Source organism: Thalassophryne amazonica, chromosome 3 (genome assembly GCF_902500255.1).
Source record: "Thalassophryne amazonica chromosome 3, fThaAma1.1, whole genome shotgun sequence".
Classification (NCBI taxonomy): Eukaryota; Metazoa; Chordata; class Actinopteri; order Batrachoidiformes; family Batrachoididae; genus Thalassophryne; species Thalassophryne amazonica.
The window spans coordinates 56,671,308-56,684,136 of record NC_047105.1 but is presented as its reverse complement, the minus strand read 5'-3'; the positions used below and the strand labels follow the sequence as shown (position 1 = coordinate 56,684,136).

The following is a 12,829-nucleotide window of genomic DNA, read 5'->3' as shown; positions in this document are numbered from 1 at the left end:
TCAGGATTGATTTTAACACAGAGTGTGCTATTTTAACACTTGCTCATAGGTCTCTACTTTTTGAAGCGACAACTCCAATATTTAACAAGATGAATAAGTACATTTACAAAAGCAACTGAAATAACACTGTAAACTAAAACTGTGTATTTTACACAAAGCAGCACGTTTTGTATAAACATTGTCTTGTGATTTACCACCGCCGATCAACAGGGGGCAGTAATGTCTGACAGTGTTACTGCCGTTCCTATAATCTTCCGGAGAGGATTTTCAAATTACAGTAGCTAGCAGGTATTGTTTTTCCTCAGGGATTTAGAGCAGAATTTGTAAAGGTGTGGGTAAGAATTATTTCATAAGGTGCTTTATTTAATTTGAGCTCAGTGGTCATTTCCATCGTTCGGACATTCAGTCTGGCTGTGCTTAGACCAAAGCGGCGAGCCAGGTAGGCTAACATGCTAACAGCCTGCCTGTGCTTTGTTCTGTAGACATGCTAACGCTAACCTCTTAGCACTGCTTTTCTGTAACTTTAAATAATCACATTTGTTGATAAGTTGTCCACCGCCATATTCTGTTTTGTAGCTAGGGAGCTAGCGTGTTGACAAAGCAGGCAGCTATGTCGCTGACCTCCAAGAGGAGAAGAGCTACTTCACCGTCCAGCAGTATCAGCGGTGACCTCGATGATGCCTCCTCCTCTGGTGCTGGAAGCGGCAGGAAAAGAAGGAAAACTGCCAATGTTCCTGCTGTAGACACGGTACACAGTGTTCCATTTGTTTATATATATATATATATATATATATATATATATATATATGTGTGTGTGTGTGTGTGTGTCTGTCTCAAAGTCGAAACTGCGATCTGGTAGAATCGCAGTCTCTATCAGTAGAGATTGCGATCACAATCTAAGGTAGCTCTTAGAGAAAGTTGTAACTAAAGTTACATTATTGAGATTGAAAAACCCAAATTTTTGAGAATGTTCGCGTTCACATACTTGAAATACACAACGTTTGATGATAGTCGATCTCTTGCAGTTTCCACTGGTAGAAACTCAGATCCAAATGTTGTTGAAGTACCACACAGAGTAAGTAAAAGCAAAAACACAGGAAATGTAATTGATCAATATCATGCGCTTTATTCAGATTCAGGCACAAGCATTATGAAAATTCAGTAAGGTATGTCTTCTATAATATATTCCAAATCTAAGGTAGAACTCTACTAGTGTATACTAAGGTATATCTAAAAAAAAAAATGAGAGAGAAGAGTAGAATAGAGTAAAGTAGAGCCATAAGTGCATGGTCTCGAGAACCAGGGATGGTAGGTTGAAAGGCTTTTTATACAGTTATTAAAAGCTATTATGTACAGTTCCATTCAGAAGAAAAAAATCCTAAATTTTATTTTGACACACATTAGTTGGTGATGAGATTATGATCACAGTCTCTACTAATAGAGACTTCAGTCGCAATCCCATCTGGTAGAATCAGTTTCTACCAGATTGCAGTTTATACCTTGATATATATACATCTATCGGGCTTCTTTATGTAAAAAAAAATACTATATATATATATATATATATATATACACGAGGTCTGTTAGAAAAGTAGCTGACTTTTTTTTTTTTTTTTCTTTTTTGCAAAAACCTGATGGATTTGAATCAAGCGTGCTTGCATGAGCCAACCTTAAACCTTCGTGCGCATGCATGAATTTTTTCACGCCTGTCGATTGTGTCAGTTGCTGGTAAGCAGCATTTGTGTGAGGTCGTGTGTAGTGCTCTCGGCGGATTTTCATTGCAAGGAAAATGACGGAATGACTGGAGCGGCACTACTGCATCAGATTTTGCCAGAAACTGGGCGACAGCCAGGTGGAAACCATTTGGAAGATTCGGATGGCTTTCGATGGCTTTTCAGTCGTGTGACTATCCGAGAAATTGTGGAAGAGGTGGGCATCATTTTTCGGAGTCCAGCATGTCCTGTGAGACTTCATCACGAAGGTGCTTTTGCTCCGCCGTCAGCAGCTTTGGCACAAATTTCGCCGCCACTCTTTTCATGGCCAAATCTTCTGTCACAGTGGAATGTGCCGAAAAAGTGCTGATGTCCACCTCCTCCGCAATTTCTCGGATAGTCACACGACGGTCCCGCATCACCACAGCGTTCACTTTGGAAATGATCTGGTCGTTTCAGCATGTTGATGGCCAACCGGAGCGCGGCTTGCTCTCCACCGTTGAGCGGACGTCTTTAAACTGGTTGTACCTCTCCTTAATCTGTGTGATGCCCATAGGATCGTCACCGAAAGCCGTCTGAATCTTTCAAATGGTTTCCACCTGGCTGTCGCCCAGTTTCTGACAAAATTTGATGCAGTCGCGCTGCTCCAGTCGTTCCATCTTTTTCCTTGCAATGAAAATCCGATGAGAGACAACACCCATCCTCACACAAAGGCTGCTTACAAGCAAATGACGCAATAGACAGGTGTGTAAAAATTCACGCATGCGCACGAAGGTTCAAGTTTGGCTCATGCAAGCACATGATTCAAACCCATCAGGTTTTTGCAAAAAATAAAAAAGTCGGAACTTTTCTAACAGACCTCGTACATACATATATATATATATATATATATAAACTGCTGACTGTTTTGTTCTCCTAGTCAGACCTGTTCACTTTCTTCACTTTTGTGAATAACTTGCTTAATAGATGCTCCAGTCATTAGCTGGTAAGCTTTCAATCTCTGTGTTTTATCCGATGCTGTTTAAATATTTATGGAATACTACCGTGTCCGACTTGGTTTTTCTATTCGTGTTTTTAGCATTCTGGTTTGTAAGGAACCTGATACATGATCTGGACCGATTGTCATGGTATGGGAAAATGTCATACCGGAAATCAGTCAATCATAGCACGCCTAGTGTCATAGCCATATAATAAAAGTAAATCATCAGTTTTCCAACCAGTTTTCTTGGTTGCGAGTCACATCACACCAAGACCACATTGCCTATCAACCTACAACCACAGTGCATCATAGCCACATCACATTCTCTTTATTTAAGCCTAGGAGAAATAGCCATCTGTTTTTAACCTGTTAGCAAATCATAAATAACATAACTTTGCAATTCTGAATTTGTATGATGGTATTAACAAATTGCGAACCAAACGTAAAGATCAAAGGGGTATATTTACCTGTTATCTCACCTACAACGTTTGGATGAATGAATGGAGCCTTTATTGTCACTGTACATATATGTACATACAATGCGATTTGTCCTCTGCATTTAACCCATCGTCGTTACAGTTAGATGCAATCCAACCACCAGGAGCAGTGGGCAGCAACAGATGTTTTGTTTTAGCCTTGCAAAGTTAAATGTACTTGTGGCTGGTCTTGCAAGAACCTTGCAATCATGCAAGGGGAGATGATGGTCTAGTGGGTAAGTTCAAATCTCAGCGTGACCAGAAAATCACTAAAGGCCCTTGGGCGAGGTCCTTAATCCCCTAGTTGCTCCCGGTGTGTAGTGGGCACCTTGTATGGCAGCAGCCTCACATTGGGGTGAATGTGAGGCATTATTTGTGAAGTGCTTTGAGCGTCTGATGCAGATGGAAAAGCGCTATATATATATATATATATATATATATATATATATAAATATATAAATGCAGTCCATTTACCATTTTATTTACCATTTATGCCCCGATGTAGCTGTAGGACACGAGGACATGATACAGTGTGATAGATAAACAGACATGTAATATCACATATTACAACAAAAATAAAGAACAATACATACACGTGAATCATCTAAAACAAATAATGCAGGTAAATCATGTAAATATGTAAACTGCAGAATGTTCTTATGTCTCTATAAAGTCATGAGTGTCCTCCTCACTGATGTCTCACAGCTTCAGTATAAGACTCAAGTTGTAGAATTCTCCCTGCTAGGGAGGCTGAAACTCTCTCATCCTGATCAGACATCTTGGTTGAATGAAATGATCTGGATCCTGTATCAGGATCCTCCACTTGTTATCAGGGCAACACAAAATGGGTGTGTGTCACTGGTGGGGCTGAAAAATGGGGGCTTCTGGTTGGCGGTACAAAGCCTGATATTTTCAGTGTCTTTTTTTTTTTTTGTATCATCCTGTTTTAAGATTTGTATCGCCTTGATTTCATTGCCACAGTTTCCAGGTCAGTAAAATTGGGCAGTAGAATTGATAGGACAAGTGTATGATTTATCTTGTATCTCATGAGGGCTGTTTACGAGTATAGGGCAGATTTTTGTTGTAATATGTAGTAATGTGAACTATTGCATTTTTAAAGCCATGTTATTTCAAAAACATTTTTGCATCACCGTTTACCAAAATGAGTGGAAAGAGGATAGACTACACATGCATGCACAAAATAATAGGAGTATTTGTCACACAGAGAGAAAAGTGAGCAAGTGGGTTCAGTGAGTAGCACAATATGTGACACAAAAAGATTTGAGAAAAAGAGCACATCTGTGCTTGCAGGAGGAAGAAGTATTGGATCAGAGTTTTCTGACACCACATATGCAAGAAGCCACAAAGCAGGCAACATTACTTATGCAACCCATCATCTTGGCTTTTATATTTTTAATTAATTTATATCAAGTTGTAGAGGTTTGCTTTCAGTTTGAATTTAAGGAAGAAAATAGAAATTTTGATTTTTTTTTTTTGTGTGTTTTTTGTATTTGACATGGCATAAACAAATAAAATGTGTGAAATACCAAGTGTTCCAATACTTTTGGAAGACACTGTATGTAAAGATACTTAGCTTTCATTTATGTGCTTGTGGCTGTTTGACAGAAACAGCCAGCCATTTGCAATGATGTGCGAAAACATTTAATATTATCGCTGGGAGGATGTGAAGCCATCACTGAAGTTCTGTATGTGGTTATTTAGCCATTCAGTTAAATCATTTGTGTCCAGCAGATTGCTGTATGCCATGAGCTCTTCAACACTATCAGGGACTACAAGGATGACCAAGGGAGGCCACTTTGTGAATATTTCCTAAGGGTACCAAAGAGAAGGTAATGTAACTTAAGAGTTTGACTCAGTGTAAAATTGTTCATGGCACACTTCTTTTTAAAGTGGTTGTCCAAAACAAACCAGTTGTTTTTTTTACAGTTGTATATGTGTTATATTGATATTTGACAGTCAGTAGATAGAAGCTCATTCAGTTTGTGTCATAATGTTGCAACTGAGTAATGTAATGATGATTGTCTGCTTATGTTCTTTCAGAAATCAACCTGACTATTATGACGTAGTGTCTCAGCCTATTGACATGACAAAAATTCAGTACAGACTGAAGTCAGAAGATTATAATGATGTGGAACAGCTCACTGGAGATTTCCAGCTCATGTTCAGCAATGCCAAATTATTCTACAAGGTACAGAGACAGCCAGTGTGGCGCTATGTTGAATACTCTTTTAGTCTTCTCGTACATGAATTGACATTGTTGCAAGAAACTATCTCTTTGACATATTTAGTGTTGTACCGGAGATTTTCTGCTGGGACACTTTAAGTTTACTTTGAGCTTTGTATGTGGTCTGTGCATTTTTGTCACTTTTGTTCTACACTTGTGTGAATCAGAGTGACAGTGAGGAGTATCGAGCTGCACGCAAGTTGTGGGCTCTATATTTGCAAACAAGGAGTGAATTTGTGCAGCCTGGAGATGGAGATGATGATGATGAAGATGGTGATGAAATGCTGGATAACCCAGGAATGTCAGCTGAAGATGAAGTAATTTTTTTTTTTTTTTTTTTTTATTACTCCCCATACACTTTGTTATATTGCCTTCTCTGTTTTTTTTTTAATTCATGAATTGAATTTTTGGTTGTTTTAAATTGTTTGAGATTTGCATTAAATTGATTACATAGGGGTAATTCTATGGTAATAGAATTATAATCACAGTAAATTTTTAGTGGTGAGCTAAAATATGGCCAGATATTGCCATCATGGGGAGGTGATGGTCTGGAAGTTGAATTGATATGCTTGAGACCAGAGGATCCTTTGTTCAAATCCCTGTCAGACTGGAAAATCACAAAGGGTTCTTGGACAAGCTCCTTAAACCCCAAGTTGCTCCCAGTGTGCAGCTGAGCTCCTTGCATGGCAGCACTCTGACATCGAGGTGTGTGTGTGCATGTCAGGCATATAAAGCTCTTTGAGCTTCTGATTCAAATGAAAATATGTTATATAAATACAGTCCATTTTTCACTTTTTTAAAATGTCTTCTGAAAAACAAGCCTTTTCATGCTGTACCAGAGCATTAAGTAGAATATTTATCTTGTAGACATCCAGTGGCAGTTTAAAGGAGGTTTTGGAGCAGCTTTTGGAGGCCATAGTGTCACACACAGATCCCTCAGGGCGTCTGGTCAGCGAACTGTTCCAGAAACTGCCTTCCAAAGTGGTAAAAGTTCTCGAAGCGCTTAACTTCAAGTGAAGCTGTTCCTAAGAAATTTAAATGAGTTTTCATTTTTGTAATTTTGATTTTTTTTTTTTTTTGATTTCATAAGACCCCATTAAAAAAAAACAAAAAAAAAACACACACATTAGTTTATCATCCTTGACGTCAGAAAAAAGTGATGAGGGCGGGTGGATATTTTTTTTTTTTTTTTCTTAGGAAGAGAGAACAAACAATGCAGTAATATTTTGAGGCTGGGAAATGAAACTCACTCCGTACCATGGCTCCAGCTTTGTCTGCAGTCTGTACCATCTTGCGTCTGTAGTTATCAGTGACGACAAGCAGTAAGTTCTGGGTCCGGCTCGGTAAACTTTTGTCTTTGGCCAAAGCACACTCGCCACCTAGCGAACGTGCCAATTCTTGCCCCAGCTGTACTGCCGTCAATGAAATTCGGCAAAATAAAAAAAAAAAAGAAGAAATAAACGATGTGGTCCGATGTCTGCGTGCAAGCGAGATGATAAACTAATGGTTTTTTTATGGGGCCTAATTTGTGGAATGCACCTGGACAAATTACACTCTCAGCCTCTTTGAACTAAAGTGTCTTACAGCTAACATAGTAGCAAAGTATAACAGAGTGAAGCAGTGTATGATTTGTGTTGCTTTTTGTTAATACTAACTGTCCAGACCTTAATTGTATTGTAAGACAATTATGAAGATTTCTACTTACATAACTTTCACAGATGTTGAATCTGTCTGTTGTACTGTTCATCATTTTAATGCGCTAAAATTGTCTGACTTTCCCAGCATTACCCAGACTACTATGCTGTTATAAAGGAGCCAATAGATCTGCGAACTATCACACAAAGAATACAGGTAGTAAATTCATTTGCTGAGTTTTTACCATAAAACAAATTAAACTATTTTGATTGTGCTAAAATTATAACTAGTGCTAATATATTTTATTTGTTTAGATTGGATACTATAAAAATGTCAATGCCATGGCAAAGGACATCGATCTGATGACCAAAAATGCCAAAACATATAATGAACCAGGATCTCAGGTTTTTAAGGTAAACAGTTTTCTTATTTAGATTCTTATAAGATGGCACATCTGAAATATTAAGTGCATAATCTCTTGCCATAGGATGCTAACACCATAAAGAAAGTCTTTATTCAGCGGAAGACTGAACTAGAACATGCAGAACCAACTAAGTCAAGTCTTCGCATTAGGTAGGTATCCACAGTGGCACCAGTTTTAGTATATATTTGTCTCTTTGTAGTGTATTTAAATTGTTCTTTGAGTAGAGGTGTTCTGATTTCTTTTTTTTGTGACCTTTAAGAAATCGCAAGACTGTCCAAGGTGATCGACTTTCTGGCATTGGCACAGCACTTCACTATGGCTCAGAAAGTGAGGATGACCCTGTGCTCTCTGGTAACTATCAGTAATTTAGGGCTCTTTAAAGTCATTGTCTTGCCTTGGTCTTAAGCAATATGTGGTCTGATTAAGGTTTTGTGACCCTAGAGCCATGATGGTCTTAATGACCCGGTCACACTGCATGTGACGATTCTTGAATGAAGGGCAAAAAGTAAAAAAGTCACAAATTGTTGAGAAAAGGTGGAAGAATGAGCTTTTGACTTTTCCCATCACTGAATAAACTGCAAATCAAGAGCGCAAAAGGAACGAAAGAGGAATCAAATGAAACTGAAGCTAACGATGATCGTGATGCTTTAAACAAAACGCGCCTGGAGCCACTGCAGTAGCAGTGTGTGTCTGCATCCTCTCTGCATTCCAGCACTCTTCACAGGGGCGGAGCTCTGTAGCGCCTGAGTCCTGGAGAAGCGTGCGATCTGACCCAATGTGGAGGTCTGTGCGCACGTCGGTGTATCAGCCTGCTCTGGTTCCTCCTCTACAACAAAAGAGGGATCATCTCTATCATCAGAATCCTCACTGTCTGGTTCAGACTGACAACGTGCTACACGCTCCGTCTTGCTCCAATTAAAAAAAAAAAAAAAACCTGAAGCACCGGGCTGCGGCTGTGTGATCAAGGTGTCAGTCAGTTACACGCATGCATGTGGGTTTGATTATCTGTTCTGATCACACACGCACAGACGTTGCGTACGTGGATCAGACGTGCACGTGCATGTGCTTCACCTTCTCTCCAGCTGATTCACTCTGGATGAATGCATTCAGTGTTTGGATGTGTATAGGGCAGTCACAATTATTACAATATTCCACAAAGTTGCATAAAATGACTCAGAATCTGACTTCATCGTGCAGCAGCAGCCACACGCAGCCTCGCTGCCTGTGTCTCACTCTGTTTCCCTCTCGTTTTGGTCGGATGGTTAGCGAGGCTCGGATAATAACACGGAGCGTGAGGAGGTTCTGGTTTCAAAGCCACGTACCACAGCACCGCTGTCGATGTATTTCGGTTTTAAGTAGGGCTACGTCGACTAGTCACGACTACGTTGACGATTGAAATCATTAACAACTAATTTAGTAGTTGACGAGTCATTTATTTTATTTAAGTCTTTGTTTTTCCTCTCAATTCATAGTTTTAGGCAGCCATCCTGCTGTCATTTGGACGTTCATATTTTGAATAAGACGGCTGATTAAAACAGTGGCCATCTTATTCAAAGCCATTTAAAATGGGTAGTTTACCAAAGGAGCTGTGTGTATGTGCGTGCACGCGTGCGGAGTCAACTCGCTACAGACTGTGAGGGAGGGAGCAGGTGAGGGAATGAGATTCGTGAATGGAGGCACGAGACGTTACGTTCTGCTGTGAACCATCAGTGCACTTAAGACAGCGAGCGCGAAGCAGAGAGAGGATTTTAACCCGAGTGAACATGTTAAAAAAAAAACCTTGGGGCTGCCCTTACTCTCTGTACTTTCTCTACACGTGTGGTTCTGATGGCACTGACCTGTTCACATCATGTGCGCATCGTATACTGAATTTGTGAGATTATGAGATTAAATAAACAGTAAAATATCCTTAAAACAGCCTTAAAAATGAGAATATATAAATGAACTGAGTAAAAATTACACACACATGGGTTTAAAAAACCCTGCTGTGGAGAAGCTGTGCAGAGGCACAGATCACAAAAAGCTGAACTTTAACAGCTGTTTATTTTCCAAAGGTATGTATTTGTTCAATCTTGAGCTTAATGTAGTGTTAAAGTACAAAACGTGACTGATGAGGGAAAAAAAAAGCACGACTTCATCACACTAAAATGAACTGGAGTCAGAATAAAAGGATGATTCTTTAACTATGGGCACTATTGGCCTTGTAAATGTAATTTCCACCACACCATTGCCTTACAAGATAAAGCACCTTGGGGCAACTGTTTGTTGTGATTTGGCGATATATACATGTGCTCTGATGTCACTGTTTATCTCCATAGAAACTACCCAAACTGTTTAAAGGGAGTGGAAATTACGGCAATAGTGTGGGACAACTACATTTTGTTTAAAAAAAAATCACAACAGTTGTATGACATTGAATACCCCAATTATGCTTTGATTATTTTACTGATATTTTAAAACATTAGAAAAAACGTTTTTTTACCATTCATTTTTATCATTGAAGATCAAAAGTCTGGGTGTGGGACAAGCACAAAACGGCAATATTTGCATATAATGATACTGAAAAAAGGTGAAAAAGTCATCATAGACTACTAGAACAAATTTCTTAAAACACACTTCATTGTAAAGATAACTATAAAAGTGTGAAATTTTCCCTTTTTTCTGTTTTTCATACAATATGATCAAAGGACATAAGTGCCCGTAGTCTAAGAATCACCCAAAAATACAAGCTGCTGATTTCTGTTGTTTTTCAAAGTTATTAAGCTGCAGCTATATGTTTTAATTATTTCAAAGTGAGTTGCCTCTTATTGTATTCTGATTTATTTATACAAAAAAAAAAATGGGGAATGTAATCAGCCTGTATTGTTCTGTTAAGTTTATATCAGTTTTCCTGAACATGTCCAGGTGTTTTTCCTTCTTTATAAGAGTTTGGTGTTTGTTCCACAAAGTTTTAAAACGTAATAAAATGTTCACACTGTTCTTTATAGCAGTTCTGTAATTTCAGAAATTCAACAGAAACAACCACAAATCATAAAAAGTTGGGACTGTACGTATGTAAAATGAAGATAAAAATAAAAATGTTGCACTATTCCCAGTTTCTCCACTCACAAAAGCCAAACGTTCTTCGAGTTGTGTAATCATACTATGATAGTAGAATATAAAGAAGGGAAAAAAAAGAAAAAAATAGATAATATAATCGTCAATTGCAATTATTTGCCTAACAATTAATCGTCTCCAAAAATTCTTAATCGTGACAGCCCTAGATGTGTTGTAGCGCACGTACACACACAAAAAAGGACTGTCTCGTACATGATTCAGTGACTCAAACGTTCAGAAAAGAATGTAGCCATTTGCAATCACACTGGGTTTTCTGTTTTCATATGTCACACCTCTCTGGATCAAAGCTGTTCACACACACGAATGTCTGCTGCTGCTGGAACTTTTCCACACTTGATGCTCAAAGTCACGCTTCTGTAAACTGCTTTGTACAAACTGAGGCACAGTTCGGTTTGAGAGATTACCACAAACGGCATGTAGGAGGCTGACAAATTCTTCATGGCCGGCCAGCACCACGGCATGACAGCTTCCGCACTTGCCCCATCACAAGCAGTGGCAGAAGCCCCACACCACACACCAGGACCGCTTGTGGAGGAGCTGCATCTCTCCTCCACAGCAGCACTCACAAACCAGCTTCTGCAGTGTATGATAACATTCAGCTGGTCAAACAAAGTCGAAACGCTAACGTTACAAAAACTAAGCAAATGATATGAAACCGTCAAGAACGGCAGCAAAACGAAATACGGATGAATTGAGGTTTTCGGCTGCATTCGTTCAAATTTTTCGAGTTTTAAAATCCTGATGAAGTGGCAGCTGCAGGAATGAAGCTGCACGAAGGTTAACGATGCAAATGAAAGTCCAGATTTATTGTTTCATTTGGGCTTCGTTGTCCTTCATTAGTGCCGTGTGACCAGGCCTTAATATCGAGCATTGGCTGATCCTGAGTCAGATACCAATAGGATATAAGGAATATTAACTGAGCAAGCGAGGTAATTCGTTTATTATATGGCTATTTTATATAGATATATAAACACGCAAAGTTACGGTATCGCCCGAATATGAACGTTACTGATGGTGTTGGGCTTGTAGTCAGACCTGTTCATCAATCTTTGTGGGTTTTTTTTTCTGATGCTGTTTAGATATTTATGAAGTTTGTTCATGTCTGACTTGGTTTTTCTAATCATCTTTTTAAGCTTTCTGGTTTGTAATTAATCTGATAGCGATCCAGACTAACTGTCATGGTAACGGTCTAATATGGGAAAATATCAGACCAGAAATCAGCCAATCAGAGCATGCATAGTGTCGTGGCCATATAATAAAAGTATTTATTTGTCCTGCCTCATAAAATTGCAGAATGTCACCCACAGAATCTATGAAGGTCATATTACAAGTTTTTCAGTGTTTGGCTGCAGAAAATTTCAGAACCCAAAGAGAGCAGCTTTAATTGTTAGTTGACTGTGAAGCAGTCACAGGGTTAACTCCACTACTGGTCCTTTGTCACAAAAAACCTACAGACTGCTACTGCTTTGTCAAGAGCTGTAGCTTTTTAATGTAGATTATGTAAATCAGTAAAGTTGTCTGTTTGAATGTAATCAGACTGCACTGATCATCATCATCATCATACCATGTCACTCGTCCTGCATGGAGCTGGCGTCATTGCAGTAGCATAAACAGCTCATCTCCAACAATGAACAAAAGGGTACCAGTCTGGTGAAACTTTGAAAGTACAGCAACACTGTATAGATATGGAGCTATAGAGAAATGATTAATTAAAAGAAAAGAAAATGCTCATTACAGCCTGGCCGCAGTTCCTCGTGCTCACCCCCTCAAGTTCTCTCAAGATTGTGTTAAATAAAGTCCAGTAAGTCCTGCTCACAGACTGATTGCCAGCGACAGGACATGTCCACATACAGTATAACTCCTCACGGAGGGCATCTTCGCGTCCACTCACAGGCGGTTCGTGTGCACATGTGCGCGAAACCCAGCTGCAGCTCCGCAGTCACATGAAGAATGATAAACTAGAAGAGAAATCAGAGTGCACACCTGCTCATTTTACAGTCTGGCTGCAGCTGAGTTCCTCGGTGCTGTCACCTCCTCAAGCGTCACCCCCCCCTGCTATGCGCAACTGACGCAGACATTCCTGCATTATTAGATATGTAGCATACACAAGCGGGCTTAAGGTGAAAAACTGTTAAGAGGAGAGAGGAGGACTTTTAAGAGGCCTAAGATTGTCTTAAACAGACAAGATAGCGGAAAGACCGAGAGGCAGGAGATATATTCTCCGTATGTTGAATGGCAGTG

General features: G+C 39.3%; 1 protein-coding gene across 7 annotated transcripts in view; it reads left to right on the top strand.

The window, feature by feature from the left end:
* Window positions 1-220: 220 nt before the first annotated feature.
* Window positions 221-12,829, top strand: part of pbrm1l (polybromo 1, like) — a 45,968-nt gene continuing 33,359 nt past the window's right edge. For 5 of the 7 annotated variants that reach the window (XM_034166387.1, XM_034166385.1, XM_034166386.1 and 2 more), the window contains exons 1-10: window positions 221-329; window positions 577-748; window positions 4,917-5,017; window positions 5,229-5,376; window positions 5,580-5,729; window positions 6,280-6,396; window positions 7,195-7,263; window positions 7,362-7,460; window positions 7,535-7,620; window positions 7,731-7,822. In XM_034166387.1, the coding sequence (XP_034022278.1) occupies window positions 611-748; window positions 4,917-5,017; window positions 5,229-5,376; window positions 5,580-5,729; window positions 6,280-6,396; window positions 7,195-7,263; window positions 7,362-7,460; window positions 7,535-7,620; window positions 7,731-7,822 (1,000 nt within the window). In that variant the 5' untranslated portion in view covers window positions 221-329; window positions 577-610. Of the gene's footprint in view, window positions 440-576; window positions 749-4,916; window positions 5,018-5,228; window positions 5,377-5,579; window positions 5,730-6,279; window positions 6,397-7,194; window positions 7,264-7,361; window positions 7,461-7,534; window positions 7,621-7,730; window positions 7,823-12,829 lie in introns of all 7 variants that reach the window. The other 2 variants (XM_034166383.1, XM_034166382.1) reach the window with 2 other exon arrangements.